The sequence below is a fragment of the Lissotriton helveticus genome, chromosome 1_1 (genome assembly GCF_964261635.1).
Source record: "Lissotriton helveticus chromosome 1_1, aLisHel1.1, whole genome shotgun sequence".
NCBI lineage: Eukaryota > Metazoa > Chordata > Amphibia > Caudata > Salamandridae > Lissotriton > Lissotriton helveticus.
In genome coordinates this window covers 2016330551-2016344559 of record NC_136057.1, presented here as the reverse complement: position 1 = coordinate 2016344559, position 14009 = coordinate 2016330551, and the positions used below count along the sequence as shown (strand labels likewise).

The window sequence follows — 14009 nt, the reverse complement described above, 5'->3', positions numbered from 1 at the left end:
TATCTACAGCGAGCATTGTAGAGTATTAGTTATGTGCTAGATATGTGCTTTTAGATGTTAGATATGTGCTTTTATTTTATTGTGTTAATACTACTAAGAAGTATGGTACTAACCTTTGATTTTTGTGGAAGTTTATTATTTTGTTCTGATTAAACTTTTTCTGATTGAAGCAATCAAATTCTGTGTGTTTACAGTTTTAAATAAAATGTTGAAATATTTAGTTATTCACGTGTATATTGCTCAACACTATTGATATCATGGGAGTATAATTTGGCCTAGAGTGGTATGGTTTGGCCTAGGGCATGATATACCCCAGCGTATAAATTGGCCCAGGCCATAATATACCCAGGTATAATCTAGCATAGGCCGTTTTAACCCGGGTATACTCCGGCCTGGGGGTTTACTACGGCCTATTACGCTAGGTCTCATCTGTGCTGAGCACCGTCAGTTTTTTAAAGGGTGCCTCGAAACCGGTCTCTATCGGTCTCTGTTTTATGCCCTGGCACAGGCGGTCCATTTTTTTCCGGACTGCAGTGACCGCAGGCACATTGATGTGAGCGTGCTCACACTGCTCACTTCTCATTAGTGGAGAAGTAACGGCATGTCGTAGGGGAAGGGGAATCCTTTAAAGAGAGTAATTTCTCTCTGGATATTCCTTCTCTTTTTGAAACTCAGGAGCAGCAACATTGTTGTGGTGTCACCAGGGCTTTAAGTGGAAGCTTTTTCAATGTTAAATACAATCCATAGGTGCTGCTTATTTATCTTATGCCAATAACAACTATTGAAAAAGCCAATAGTCCTGACTTGTATCATATATTTGGATGCAATGATAGAAACAGCAAAATACAAGTCGGTAGGCACACTATGCTAAGCACAGATTTTTAGCGTATGTGTTTTAAGCCACGCCCTTAATTACACAGCCCACGCCCCTTTGAGAGATCCCCCCAGTTTTTTCATCCCACTTAAAGCCCTGAAATGACTAAAAAACACGGGCAAAGCCTGTGACCTTTTCGCTTTACCAATGCTTGTTTTATTGTCTACCGAGGCTATTGTGCACAGGCTACTGCTCCGCGGTGCCAGCTCGAGTCTTCCTCTCGTTGGGCTTCCTGCCAACGTGCTGCCATGTTTTTTGGGGGGGTTTTTGCCTCCCAACTCGCCTTCTGTTTTTTGCTTCCGTTTAGCACTCTATCCCTCCAAACGCCTTCCATTACATCAGCCTTTATTTACTCTAGCCAATATTATTTCTGTTTATCTTGAATATTTGCCATAAATACATCAAATGAATCAGACATCTAATTTATATGAAAATGTAAATGAATTCGTGAAATAAGTAGATTAGCTTATGCCGTTAGTTAGAAAAGCAGCAGGTTGTGTATTTGATGTAAATTAATACTCTGATCTGGCTTTGCTCGCTGACAAAGAGGGGTTGAGCACCTTGAAGTGACGCTTTTCCTGGATTGTGTTTTTAGCTCGGTAGAGAACAGGAGGCCGCCTGACCTGGTTGACTGGGCTGTTGCAGATGTTTACAGTTACTTCAGGACTGCAGGGTTCGAAGAACAAGCCCGTGCTTTTCAAGATCAGGTAAATTCGTCGCAGAAAAACATATCGTAATTTTATTTGTGTGTAGAGTTTTAGTGAATCTGGTCAGTATTGTTAATACTTTTGACTCAATAGGAAATGCTGCACTAACCTTTTGAGCCTCTTACGAAATTCATGATAAAGAAATGTGAAAGCTTTCTGGATGGCCACATGATGGCACTCTCCGCCCATTTACCGACAATAGCATTTTCTGCTTATTTTTTGTAACGCAATGCTTTAAAGACTGTTTTTTGCTTATAAAACACATGCAGCCAGATGCATCAACCTAAAAACCGGTCGGAAACGGGCAGATTCTCAGAATCTGCTCCTTTGCAACCCGTATTTTTGCATTTGGGATGCATCATCCCAAATGCAAAAATCGCAATTTAAGGAATCTCTAAATTGAGATTCCTTAAATTGCGATTGCATTTAAGGAATCCCAAATTGAGATTCCTTAAATGCAATGCAACAAATTAAAATAATTTACGATTTCGCTAATAGGGGGAGCAAATTACCATGAAGTTGAACTTCATGGTAATTTGCAAAAACTTTGAAAAATGCACTTTTGTGCATTTTTCAAAGTTTCATGTTGCGCACACACATGCCCTTAGGGCATGTGTGTGCGCAACATATGTGCACAAATTAATTTCAGGGGTGCAACAGGGTGTCCTTTGGACACGCCTGCACCCTTGAAATTGCATTCTCAATTTGCGATTCGCTAATTGCTAATCGCAAATTGAGAATGTCTTCCCATTCATTCCTATGGGCCTCTAGGCCCATAGGAATGAATGGGGAGGTATTCCTTAATTGCGACTCACAATTTGCGAGTCGCAATTAAGGAAAGTGTAGGAATCGCTATTTTTATAGCGATTGCTACATGCATGGACTTTTGCGATTCCTAAATAGCGATTCCTTAAAAATCGCTATTTAGGAATCGCAATTCCATCTGTTGATGCATCTGGCTGTAAGCTACTTACATTTTGTTTTAGTAATAACCCAGTATCTTAGATAATATCATTAAGACCTGCACTGCTATACAGTTTTTTTCTAAGTTCCATACGTTATGCTATGGCCTCCAAGAAGCTGGCTCCTTTTAATGTAATATTGATTATTTAAAAACCTGTTATCTTTATTTTTAAGGTTCTTCTCACTTGCATTCTCTTTTACAAATGTGCCCTATTTCCGAAATGCACTGGCAACTTGAAGCATGATAATAACTGGAGCTCCTGGTTTTATGGTATTTATTTTTTAAACATTTCCGTCTCTTTATATCCATATTCATTTTTGGGTCATTTTATCTGTATTTATACACATTTATTTTTGACGCAAGGGAAAAAAACGCTAAAGCTAGTATTTTTCCACATTTATTTAAATTGACATGCACACTTGAACTAGGTTGTTATAGCTGTTTTTAGGTCTCGACTACGCAGCGCGTATGTGCTGCATACGAGACCTTTAGCCGTCGTACAGCTCTTTTTCCAAGCACATACTCGTGCTTGTGGCGGCATACAGTTGAGGGAGTGCGCACCAGTGCGCCACAAGCACGAGTGTGTGCTTTGAAAAAGAGCAAACAGCTGCTGCTTAGCGCACGCACGCGTGTACTCCCCCACCCCTTCCACTTGTCTTTTTTGTGGTTGTTTACTCTCTCCTGTTGGTGCTTTATGGGATGTTGACATTTACATGTCATTTACTGCTTTTGCTCTGTGTTCAAGTATCCTGAGCACCACAATAATTAATGCTTTTAAAATGTGAAGACGCTGGTGGGATTACATTCATTCTCTATGTACTCCTTTTACATAAACATGTGGAGAATATCTATTAGGTGCTTGCTTGCCTTACATTTAGTGACATTTCCATTTGGGTTCTCCTTTCTTCCCACGGGCACCGAGTTTTCCTCAACATTGTTACACTTGTAATCCTAGTTTTTATCCATCTGGACTTTTGCTTCCAGATTTTCGCTAAGGTACATACAACATCTTAGCCTTATCATTTAAAATAGTTTTTTTATTTCTACAGTTACTATTACAATAAACATTGCTGCCCATTTCCCTATACAAATGCATCTGCATCACGATCCGCACGGCTTGCAGAGACTATTTCCTCATTAATTGTGCTCAGAGCATATAATAATATCTTGCACTTTCCTACTGTGCTATTGTCATCCATAATTAAATATTCCATTGTAACGCACAAAAATGGTTGTAACTTATCAGTCTTGGGCTTGCAAGATTTAAAAAATGGCCTTTAAGGTAAAAGGGCAACTGAAACAAAGCTTGCAAGAAATACACCTATAATATGTAGCACAGCACGTGGGACAACGGCCGCAGAACAATGCAAAAATAACAATGACTCACGAAAACAAGCAAGGTCACACCGCTGCTCCCACCCCACACAATATCATCACACTCACCAAAAGTTTCTAAAAAGGGAAAGGAAAGAGTGTGAACACCCATCTGAACTGATTGCCCCTAAAATAAGAGCTGCCAGGACTGTTGATCAATTATTCACGTTTCAAGCACTTGCGCAAGTAATTGGCAGTTGTAAAAGGTGGTTTATCTTAACCTTGTGAAAATTGTAGTAAAACAAGTAAAAATACAGTATAGCTCCGCTGTCATTTTGTTGAGCAGCTCATAACAGTGACTATAAAATGATAATTTCCCACCATATGTGCAACCAGGGAAAAGAAACCAGCTAGCACTGGTCAGTCTCAGCGATCAAACTCAAGCCTCACACGCCCTCTAGTGGCCACTCTTGAAAAATAAACTGTGTCCTTGGGACGTAAACGGGGTAAAATTAAAAACAGCTGATTTGGGACTCTACTTCGAGACCGCTTTGGTCATTTTCGCCAGACTACGGCTATCTAAAACCATCATACAGAATATACATACAGAGAGGGGCTTATGGTCAAGAGGCTTCATCCATTGGCCTGCTGAATGGTCATTTACATTTTGCTTCTGCCCCTCACAGCATCCAGCGCTGGATCAGCCCACTTTAACCACAGGCTCCCTTCATGCTGGGGGATCACACAAAGGTTCTGCATATTAATCACACCTGCTTAAAATAGTTTCTCTTCAATAACATCTCTCTTTCAATGTGTTTATAAAATGTCATTTAATTTTGATTGTATTTTTAAAAAATTACTATTTGTTTGACTTGCGTGTCAGGTGACCACTTACATGGTGATTTATTTCCAGTCTCCTTTTCAGATCGGGATTAATAATGCAAATATCCTCAGCCCTTGCGTGTTTAAAAGATAAGGAGCTCCGAACAGCACTGACAAGATGGCTTTTAGTTAGTTGGGCCCCAAAGTGTAATTCTGAACATATTTACAATGTTACGACTATGTTATGTTATGTTAATTTCGATTTATATAGCGCCAAATCACCGACAGGTCTCTTAGCGCTTGCTTTGGGAACCCGTCCTGGCTTTCCCTGCAAGATTACCCCTACTGGGTATCCCCAAGGTGAAGACCAGGCATCCCGCCGCGGGGGGCCGTAGTGGAGATTAAGCAAGCTATTGCCCAGAGCTGCAGAGTGTGAACCCATGATTCGAGTAGGCACCGAGGCGAGAATTATCGAGTCCGTGGACATTTTGGGCTCAAGACCCTGCCGCGTCGGGAATTGAACCCTGGTCCCGGCCTGACCTCTGCATCAGGGTCTGCCTCCTCTAACCAGTGAGCCACACTTCTCCACTATATGCCTGGCGGCTTACCTTGGAGACATGTTTACACTCAGTTCAGTGGGTCTGAGTTTGTTATGGTGACGAGGAAATGATAAAGGCCCTTGATACGACCTGAATGGTTCTTTAGGAAACATTCTGTCAGGTGTCATAGGTTTAATCTGTTTATAATGAGGTGTTCTTGTTGCCTTCATAAACAAGCATTGGCATAGCCAATAGGTCTCGCTTTTGGGACCTTGTAAGTATTTAGTTATGCAGCGCAATATCATTGGTACAACAGCATCAACTGTTGCATGACTAAACACTTACAAGGTCCCAAAGGCGAGACCTATTGGCTATGCCAATGCTTTTTTTAAATGGGAGCCTATGCTAAGTGCACTTTACATATTGGGAGCACATTTCGTCCCTGTCCTCTAAGAAAAGATGCATGAATTAGTGATTTTGATAAGGTCTCATTTGCGCATCTGTCTTGCAAAATGTCAACGCAGTACTACCTCTTTTACTCACATTTAATCAGCCATCACAGAGAGTGTCTGCTTGAAGAATATCAGATCATGCTTAGTGTTAATACTTAAAAGATAGAACAGATAGAGCCAATGTAATCTACGATGCCAGAGGAGAAGGGAAGAAGGAGGGCTCAGGGAGACAGTTCCTTATGCTTCATATATGTTCTTCTGGTGATCAGTGCTGCAGGAGGTGTGTGGATCTTGAGTCAGAGTCTGTATGTTTTTTGTACCTGTTTCTTTATTCAGATCTAGGATTTCCAGAAAGCCCTGTGCACGCAGAACACCAGTTATCCAGTCGTTGGGTTGATATTTACATCAAACAAATCACTGCTTTCTGGCAGGTGTAGACTTTGTCTGCTTCATTTAAGGCAGAGGAGCTAACGCATATGATAACTGTATTATGCACTAAAGAGAATTGAGTTCATGGTGTGAGATGTATGTGGAATCATCTGTACGTTGATGTATGTTTATATATCAAATATTGGATATGTCAAGCTATTGGACGTTGATAAGCGTTTTTGGGATAAATTGGTTGTAAATTGCCATTTCGCTGTCCCTCATCCACCATTTTTGATCGAATAATTTCAGCAAAGATTTTGGTATTTATTATTGCCATACCTGCCAACTCGCATTGGGCCCTGGTGTGGTTCAGTATATTGGTGCTGTTCGTACAGCCATTTAATAAACAGCTGATATCACACTGTGAACACAAGGTGAGAGGGAGACTCTTTCAAGTTCATGCGTGGAAGATCTACATGATTTTAAGTCTTTACAGGTTTTGCGCCTCACCAGGCACGGCAGGTGATCTCAGGATCCTATGTGTTTTGAATGGGCAGGCAGTGCCAGCCTCAAAGACCCACTGACACTCCTTCCCCCTGCCCCCTCCCATGCATGCTTTGTCAGTGATGGCTCAAATCCACGCCTAATCCCGGCCCTCTCCTTCCAAGGCCACTCCTCTCACCCGTAGGCTGCGATGGTGAACATTATTTTTGAGGTTGAAAGCGGATTGTATTGTACTTGTTCTGCACTCCATTTTACCCCTGGGTTGTAGCAGGGGTAATTTAAGAGCAAAACCAAGTGAGAGCTTGTTGTGCTTAATTTAGTTTTGCCTCCTTCACCCTCCCATACATCTAAAAACAAAAGGTTGCTGGAGCTGCAGCCGGTGTCCTGGGGTGTTTTCACACCTCTTAATGGACACCAGCTGCTTGCACTGCTCCAATAATTATCTTGCGTGAACTACCACTGTGCGGGGTTCTGGAGTGTCTCTGCAGACACTGTGCTTCCAGATTCACCCGTCTCTGGAGCAGTTTCAGGGCAGCAGTTTCCCATTTCTTTGGGCCGCCCCTGTGCACCTCTGACGCGGACTTCACAGAGGAGCACAGAGGCAGGAGGAGAATTTGTTTTGTAGGAATTTTACAGTTTTGATATATAAATACAGACAAAAACCAAATGTTTTCCGTCTGTATTTATATATACAAATCAGTTTAAACGGAAAACCGGGAGCCTTAATAATAATGCACTGGCGCAGTGGAGGCTCCTCCGCCGGGCTTCTGCCCTGCTGCTGAAAAGGAAAAATAAATGATAATAATGTATCTTTATCATTTTATTTTCCCTATTGCAGTCAGTGGCGGGGCAGGGCGGGTCTGGCCAGAGTAGGGGAGGAGTCCTGTGCACTCCCTAAGTGCGCATTAACTGTTTGGCCAGCCCTCTTGAACGGACCAAACAGTTCATGCACACTTTGCATGTTCCTACTAGGCTACAGTACACAGCCTGCTCAGGAACATGCACAGGCTCCCTGTTCCAGTCTGAGTGCTGATGCAGTGTAGCGTTGTGATTGGCTCAGGGGAGCCTGTCTGCCCAGGTTCTTCCTGCTGCTGTCCGGGAGAGGAAGAGAACGAGGACGGAGGAGAGGCGACAGCCGGCAAATAAAGGTAAGTCTGTTTTAAATGTAATTCGCCAACCCCCCCAACCTTCCAACCCAAAACCACCCCCGCCCGGTAGCAGCAGCTGTGCATTTAAAGTTAAAGGAAATCTTTGTGGAGGATGACCGTATAACACACTGGTGATCAAAATGTATGAAATTAGTGCAACAAGCCTTAAACAATACTTTTTTGAATTTCTTTTAAAAAAATTTTGGGGGAAAAACCTTTATTAAAGGTACAGAGATGTAATCCACAGCATACTGCCTACATCCCTGGTAGGGCCGGCATTGCGATGTGTCGTGTCTGGAGATAAAATGACCAAAGGAGGGATTACACAGCAAGTCGCCTACAACCACATCGGGCCAGCCGCATTAGTTGGAGCAATGAGCATTGAGGGCTGTAGATTATCTGCAGTCATGTAACAACAAACAATAACTGTTAAAATAACATTTCCACTATTGTACTGTGAGCGAAGTATGCATGTCTAATTTGTTGACGCATTCTGATCCTTGGGGTGTGAGGTGGTATCCCGTGATGACCCATGGTCTCCAGTATATAGTGTGTGTTTACTAAGGTGGGGGTTCCCTTCGCATCATTTCCTATGTCTACTTTAGAGCAGTGCGGGGGGGGTTCGTAGTTTCTGTGGCGGTGGTGTGCTCCAATAGATATGTTTGTAACGGGCCCAGATATCTCTTGGGCGGGAGGATGGGGGTTGGAGGCCCGCTTAAGTATGTAATTGCTCTTGACAGTAGATAAGGTCTTGGAGCCAGTCCTTGCATTTTGGCACCCTCCCTCTTCCCCACCTACAGGCAATCCTTCTCCTGGCAAGAAGGAGTGCAAGAGAAGTGTATCTCCCCACTTTGGCGGCAAGGGGTCAGTGTATCCTAATAGTGCAGTCAGGGGGTCTACGGGGATATGTAGTCCCGTCATGTGGTCTAGCGCCTTCAGTATCTCGGACCAGAAGCATTGAATGGGCGGGCAGACCCAGGCTACGTGTTTAAAATCCGCACCCTCTCTGCCGCAGCGGTCATGTCTGTCATTATCCCGAAGTTGTATGCGATGCAATCGCGCTGGTGTATAGTGAGGCGATGCCCATATTTATAGCGAATATGCCTGAAACTATACTTAAAAGTTTTCACCACCTGTAAGAAAGTGCCCTCTTTTTGTACGGTTGCCCCCACTTTTTGCTAAACTGCTGATGTACTTTGACTGAGTGTGCCCGGGGTACCTGCCAAACAGGTACCCAGTGACTATGTTCTTTCCCTAAACTGCATTGAAAACAAAACCCAATTGGCACTCTTTGGCCACAGGTCAGTCCCTTGTAAATGGTACCGCAGGTATCAAGGGCACTGTGGCCAGGGAAGGCCTCTAAGGACTGCAGCACGTATTGTGCCACCCTTAGAGGCCCGGTACCTTTACACATTCTCACACACTGCCATTGCAGGCTGCGTGTTTTGGTGCAGAAGAAAGTGAAGAGTCGACATGGCACACATCCCTGTGTGCCATGCCTACAACCCGCTGTCTTGGCATAGGTCAGCTACCGCTCTAGCTGGGTGCACTATACCAGCGGTGATGGTACAGGTGCATGAGCCCTGTACCCCTACAGTGTCTACACCAATTCCTAGACATTGTAAGTCAAGTAATGCCATTAAGAGTATATGATACTGGGAATTTGTCTTTACAAACTCGCCCGCACCATAATGGCTTCACTGAAGACTGGGAAGTTTGGTATCAAACTTCTCAGCACATTAAACCCACACTGATGCCAGTGTGGGATTTAATGAAAAATGCACAAAGAGGGCATCTTAGAGATGCCCCCTGAAAAACAACCTAACACTATTGTCCAGGCTGAGTAGCTGCTTTTCAGCTGCCACCACCAGACATGTTTCTGGACCCCTGGGTCAAGAGCCTGCTCCTCTCAGGGTCTGAAGCAATCCACATCCTGGGATGAGGTACCAAGCCTCCACGAAGGGGAAGATTCAAAGGCTTGCTGCATTCGTGAGCTTCCCCAGGCCTTTTGCTGCTTCCAGCAACTGGCCCCCACTGGTTCTGACCCCTACTTTGGGCAGGAGAATCAACGGGAAAACCAAGTGAGGAAGGGAGGTGTGCGCACCTTTGCAACCTCACCCCTCAGGTGGGGGAGGCAAGGTGAGGCACAACTCTCAGTCCCGGCTATTATGCAGATGTGGGGACCACCCCAAGGAAGGAACCCATTGATCTCAACCTTTACCTACCTGTAACGCCCCTAAATCTAGTATTTAGGGGCCACCCTGAACCTTGCCTCCTCAGACAAGAACCAACTAAGAAGAACAGAAGAAGAAAGACCGAAGGGCCATGCTGAAACTAAGAAAAGGAGAACTCCCACTGACTTGCCCCCAGCCCTACCGGCCTGTCCCCACCTTGAACCTGCTCCAGCAAAACCCTGATGTGTGCTGCAACTAGCAACCTGAAGAACCCAGAGGACCCGCCCTGCCTTCCACAAGAAAGAGTTTGTCTCCCGTGAGCACCGGATTTGCTCACCCACAGACTGGCTCTGGCCAAATCCGCAAGTCTGCACCACTCTGCACCCGACCCCTGTGGCCCGAGTGGCCCAACACCACGAGGAGGTCTCCCCGGCAAGCTTGGTGATCTCTAACTTGCCTCAAATCTCCAAGCAAAGTCTGCTTCCTCTCTCTGGAAGATCCCTCAGACTGCGACCTGAGCTGGTAAGGAAAACTCGTTGCCTAAAGACACCCCTGCACCCACAATCCCATGGCCTTGGGTGGTCCAACTGATGGTGTCCCAGCTTCCCCAGTAATCCCAACTTACCTCTCCAACCGGTGGTTACCTACAGAAGATCTTCGTCCCCGAGCCTGCAGTCTTTGTTGCAAGCAAAGAATCCCCATTGTAAACAGCAGGGCACACAAAGCCAAAACAGCACCCTGCACTCAGCCGCCCCTGTGGCCGGCTCGTGAGCAACCACCAACCGGAGGGCCATTATCCCCTATTGGCTAACATTGGGCCTCAGCACTCTGTACCCAGCCACCCTAGTGCCACTGAGGGTGTTTAAAGGGTGCATCCTTTACCCTGGGGGAACCATGGTTCTTACCCCAGAATACCAACTCCCACACACTTGTACCTACCTGTAAACCGATAACTCAGTTTCTTTCCATAGGATTGCATTGACTGCTTTTCTTGAATATTGTTTTGAGTGTAGAGTTGATTTGTATGGAACATTGACAAAACTGCAAATGTACTAAAAGTGATTTATTTACCTTTTGTCTAAGAAATGTCTAAGTGTGATATCGAGGCATATCACACTGATTAGCCAAAGTAATATGAAAAGTAATCCAATAAGTACTGTATAAAGTAATCTGAAAAGTAACTGAACAGTAATTTCGAAACATTGACTTACCTGTACTTCAATCAACTGCATTTGAATCTTTATTCAATTGTAAAAGAGTGCATAAGATTTTGCAAAGTGTTATTTAACTTACCTGCACTAGGCTTGGTTTGGTTCTAGAAATAAAATAACTTAATAATATTTTTGATACAAACAAATTGGTCTTGAGTTAAGTCTTTGAGTGAGTGACATCATTTGCTGTCTGAGTGTGTAAAACAAATGCTTAACACTACCCTCAGATAGAGCCTTACTGCTCGCCCACACTACCACAAATAGAGAGTAAGGTGCTATCTACTTTTACCTCGGCCTACCTTTGGGGTTCCACTGGACTCTGTGCACGCTATACCTCACTTTGGTATATACAGAGCCAGCTGCTACACCACTCAAAACCGTATGCCATCTGCTCAGTCTTCATGATGGCATCTAAATCTCACAAAAGCAGCTTAAAGCTGTAGCCATCTCAAGAAAATCAAACCTTTTATTCCCCCGACGATCTTTAGTAGTGAAATGACTTGTTCTCTCTTAACTTACAGCAATGCAATCCTCACAGGAACTCCAAAATATCACCTTGTGCCCCTAAACCCAGTTCTCAAGGATGCTGCCAGGCTCCTCACAGGAATTAAACAATTTGAGCTCCTCTCCTGCCCTCAAGAGTCTTAATTGGCTTCCCATTGAAGGAAGATGCATCTTCAAGACAGAGCCCGTCCTACAAAAAAACCCAAATACCTAGAAATGAAACTATCAAGAGCAGGATGAGTCCGGGTACTGAGAAGTTCCAACTCTCTTCTCCTCATACCACCTAATCTGAAGAAGAAATCATCCCAGGTACACTCCTTTTCAGGAAATGCTCCTAATAACTGGTACTCACTCCCTAAGGATCCCCACTGCAACCCCTCTTTCCCTTCCTTTAAATGGAACCTCAAATCTCTACTGCTCAACAACTACTTCTGTTCTACGTTTCCCGCAATGACTGGATCCATTGAGACGTCGCCTGACTCTTTCAGTCTCTTATCTCTCTTCAACGCCATTCCTCGGTGCTTCCTTGTTATATACTTTCGTAGCTTTTTGACCACTTAATGCTGCACTGTTCTTTAAAATTTGACCCAAATGAATCCCCACGTATATCTTTTGTAAACATATTCACATAACCTGTAAAGCACTCTGGTACCATTGGGTCTATCTAGCTAAAACTAATGATAAATAAATAGTAGTATAAAAGGTCATAGAGCGGTTACATTGAGAACCCTTTCTTTACATCCTTGACGAGTCAGAGCTCTGCACCGCTTTAGGTTTCCTGGTTGAACATTCATGAGAGAACATTGTGTGCAAGTTCAATAGACTGTGGGTATTCCCAGAGAATCGCTTGTAAATATCAGTACTGAAGGAAAACTTGCACTAAGAATGCTGACCGACTGGTGTAACTCGAAGTTCTGATTGTCAACAGTTCTCCAATAGAATTGGCCACCATTCTGAATGGTGTAGCACTTTTAATTAAGGATAGGAGCATGTAAAATCAGCATAATTCCTTTTTTACCTAATTACGCAAAATTTCCGGGAAAGACCACAAAGTTATGCATATTTATATGAAATGAAAATCTGGCACTTTGCGCTATATTGTTGTGTGCAGTGCATCCTTCCATTTCGCATTTTGGACGCGAGAATGCATTTAATGTTAAAAATAGTGCAATTTTTGTTGTTCGCGGTCTATAATTATACCCCAAACTTTGCATAATTACATTTAATGCAAATTCACAAAATCACCCAAATCACGACAGCGTAATTTAAATTTCGGTCATGCCTAATATTGGGCAAGACTAAGAGGCTACTAACATATGAGTAAAGAATAATAGTAAGAGAAAGTTCCTTCAGGTGTTTCTTTCTTCCAAAGTGCATGGCGTACAATCACAGTAGCGAAGGGGAAAGGGCATACAACAGATGCCAGGTAAGCAGCATAGGAAACCTCAAAGCAATGAGCAAAAAGTTCACTGGACATGTCTTTCTCATCTTCTCAGTGGAAAATCATCCGTGTCTTCACTCATTTAGTTTGTTGTTTTAGATTTTTTTGTTTGTTACTTTTTTGGGATCCCATTCCCTTTCGATCGTGCTGTGCACCTTTTTAGGTTTCGCCTGGGGCACGGAGCTCCTAGCTCCGCCCCCAGGAGAAATCTTATGTCTCTACAGTGTACTGCTTAGTCCCGCCCTCTGTTCCATTGGCTAGCTCCATAAATGGAGGCAAGCCATTGGAACAGAGATCTGTCCGTCAAGGCCGGACCAGATTCGTGGGCGTTCCTGCATTTTTTTCCCTCTCCACCCTTTTCGCATCATCATCAAGGCCGTGGGCGGGGTTTATTATTTTTTTTTTGTCCGTTTCGTTTGGTCATTGTGCGGCCGATCTCCGCCAGAGGAAGTCCAGGTCCAGGTGAGTGCAGGCCGTTCCCGCCCCCCCTCCCGCTGTCCGTGTGCCCCCCTCCCGCTGTCCGTGTGCTCGTAGGTGCTTGTTTTCTTTCCTACGAGTGCCATCTTGCTCGGAAACCCCTCCTTTTCTGTGGGCGGCCTGATGACATCATGCATCTCGCTGGACCTTTATTGGGCCTTTTATGTAAGCCGTAAATGCAAAACTCCCTCCCTCTCAATCTCCCTGTCCCTCCTCTCCCCTTCTCCGGGGCCCTCCTCTCTCCGCTTCAGTGCGCACTCCCTTCCTCTCGTCACATTTCTTCCCCTTCCGCTCTAATTCACCTCCTCTCCACGCGTCTCTCGCGCATGCACGTTCATGGTCTCTCCTCTCCGCACATCCCTCCTCTTCGCTCTTCTACTCTCTCAGGTGCGCATCCCTTGTCTCCCATGTACTTCTTTCCTGCACGCGCAGTCCTCTCCCCAGCTACATTACCTTCTAAACTCGACGTCTCTCCCACAAGCACAGTTATTCCTTCCCTCGCTCCACTT

The 14009-nt window shown here is 44.3% G+C and overlaps 1 protein-coding gene across 2 annotated transcripts in view; it reads left to right on the top strand.

Moving 5' to 3' along the window:
• The window catches only part of SAMD13 (sterile alpha motif domain containing 13), a 523502-nt gene that overhangs the window by 377109 nt on the left and 132384 nt on the right, over window positions 1-14009 (top strand). For both annotated transcript variants that reach the window (XM_078644771.1, XM_078644763.1), the window contains one exon: window positions 1470-1581. In XM_078644771.1, the coding sequence (XP_078500897.1) occupies window positions 1470-1581 (112 nt within the window). The remainder of the gene's footprint in view (window positions 1-1469; window positions 1582-14009) is intronic.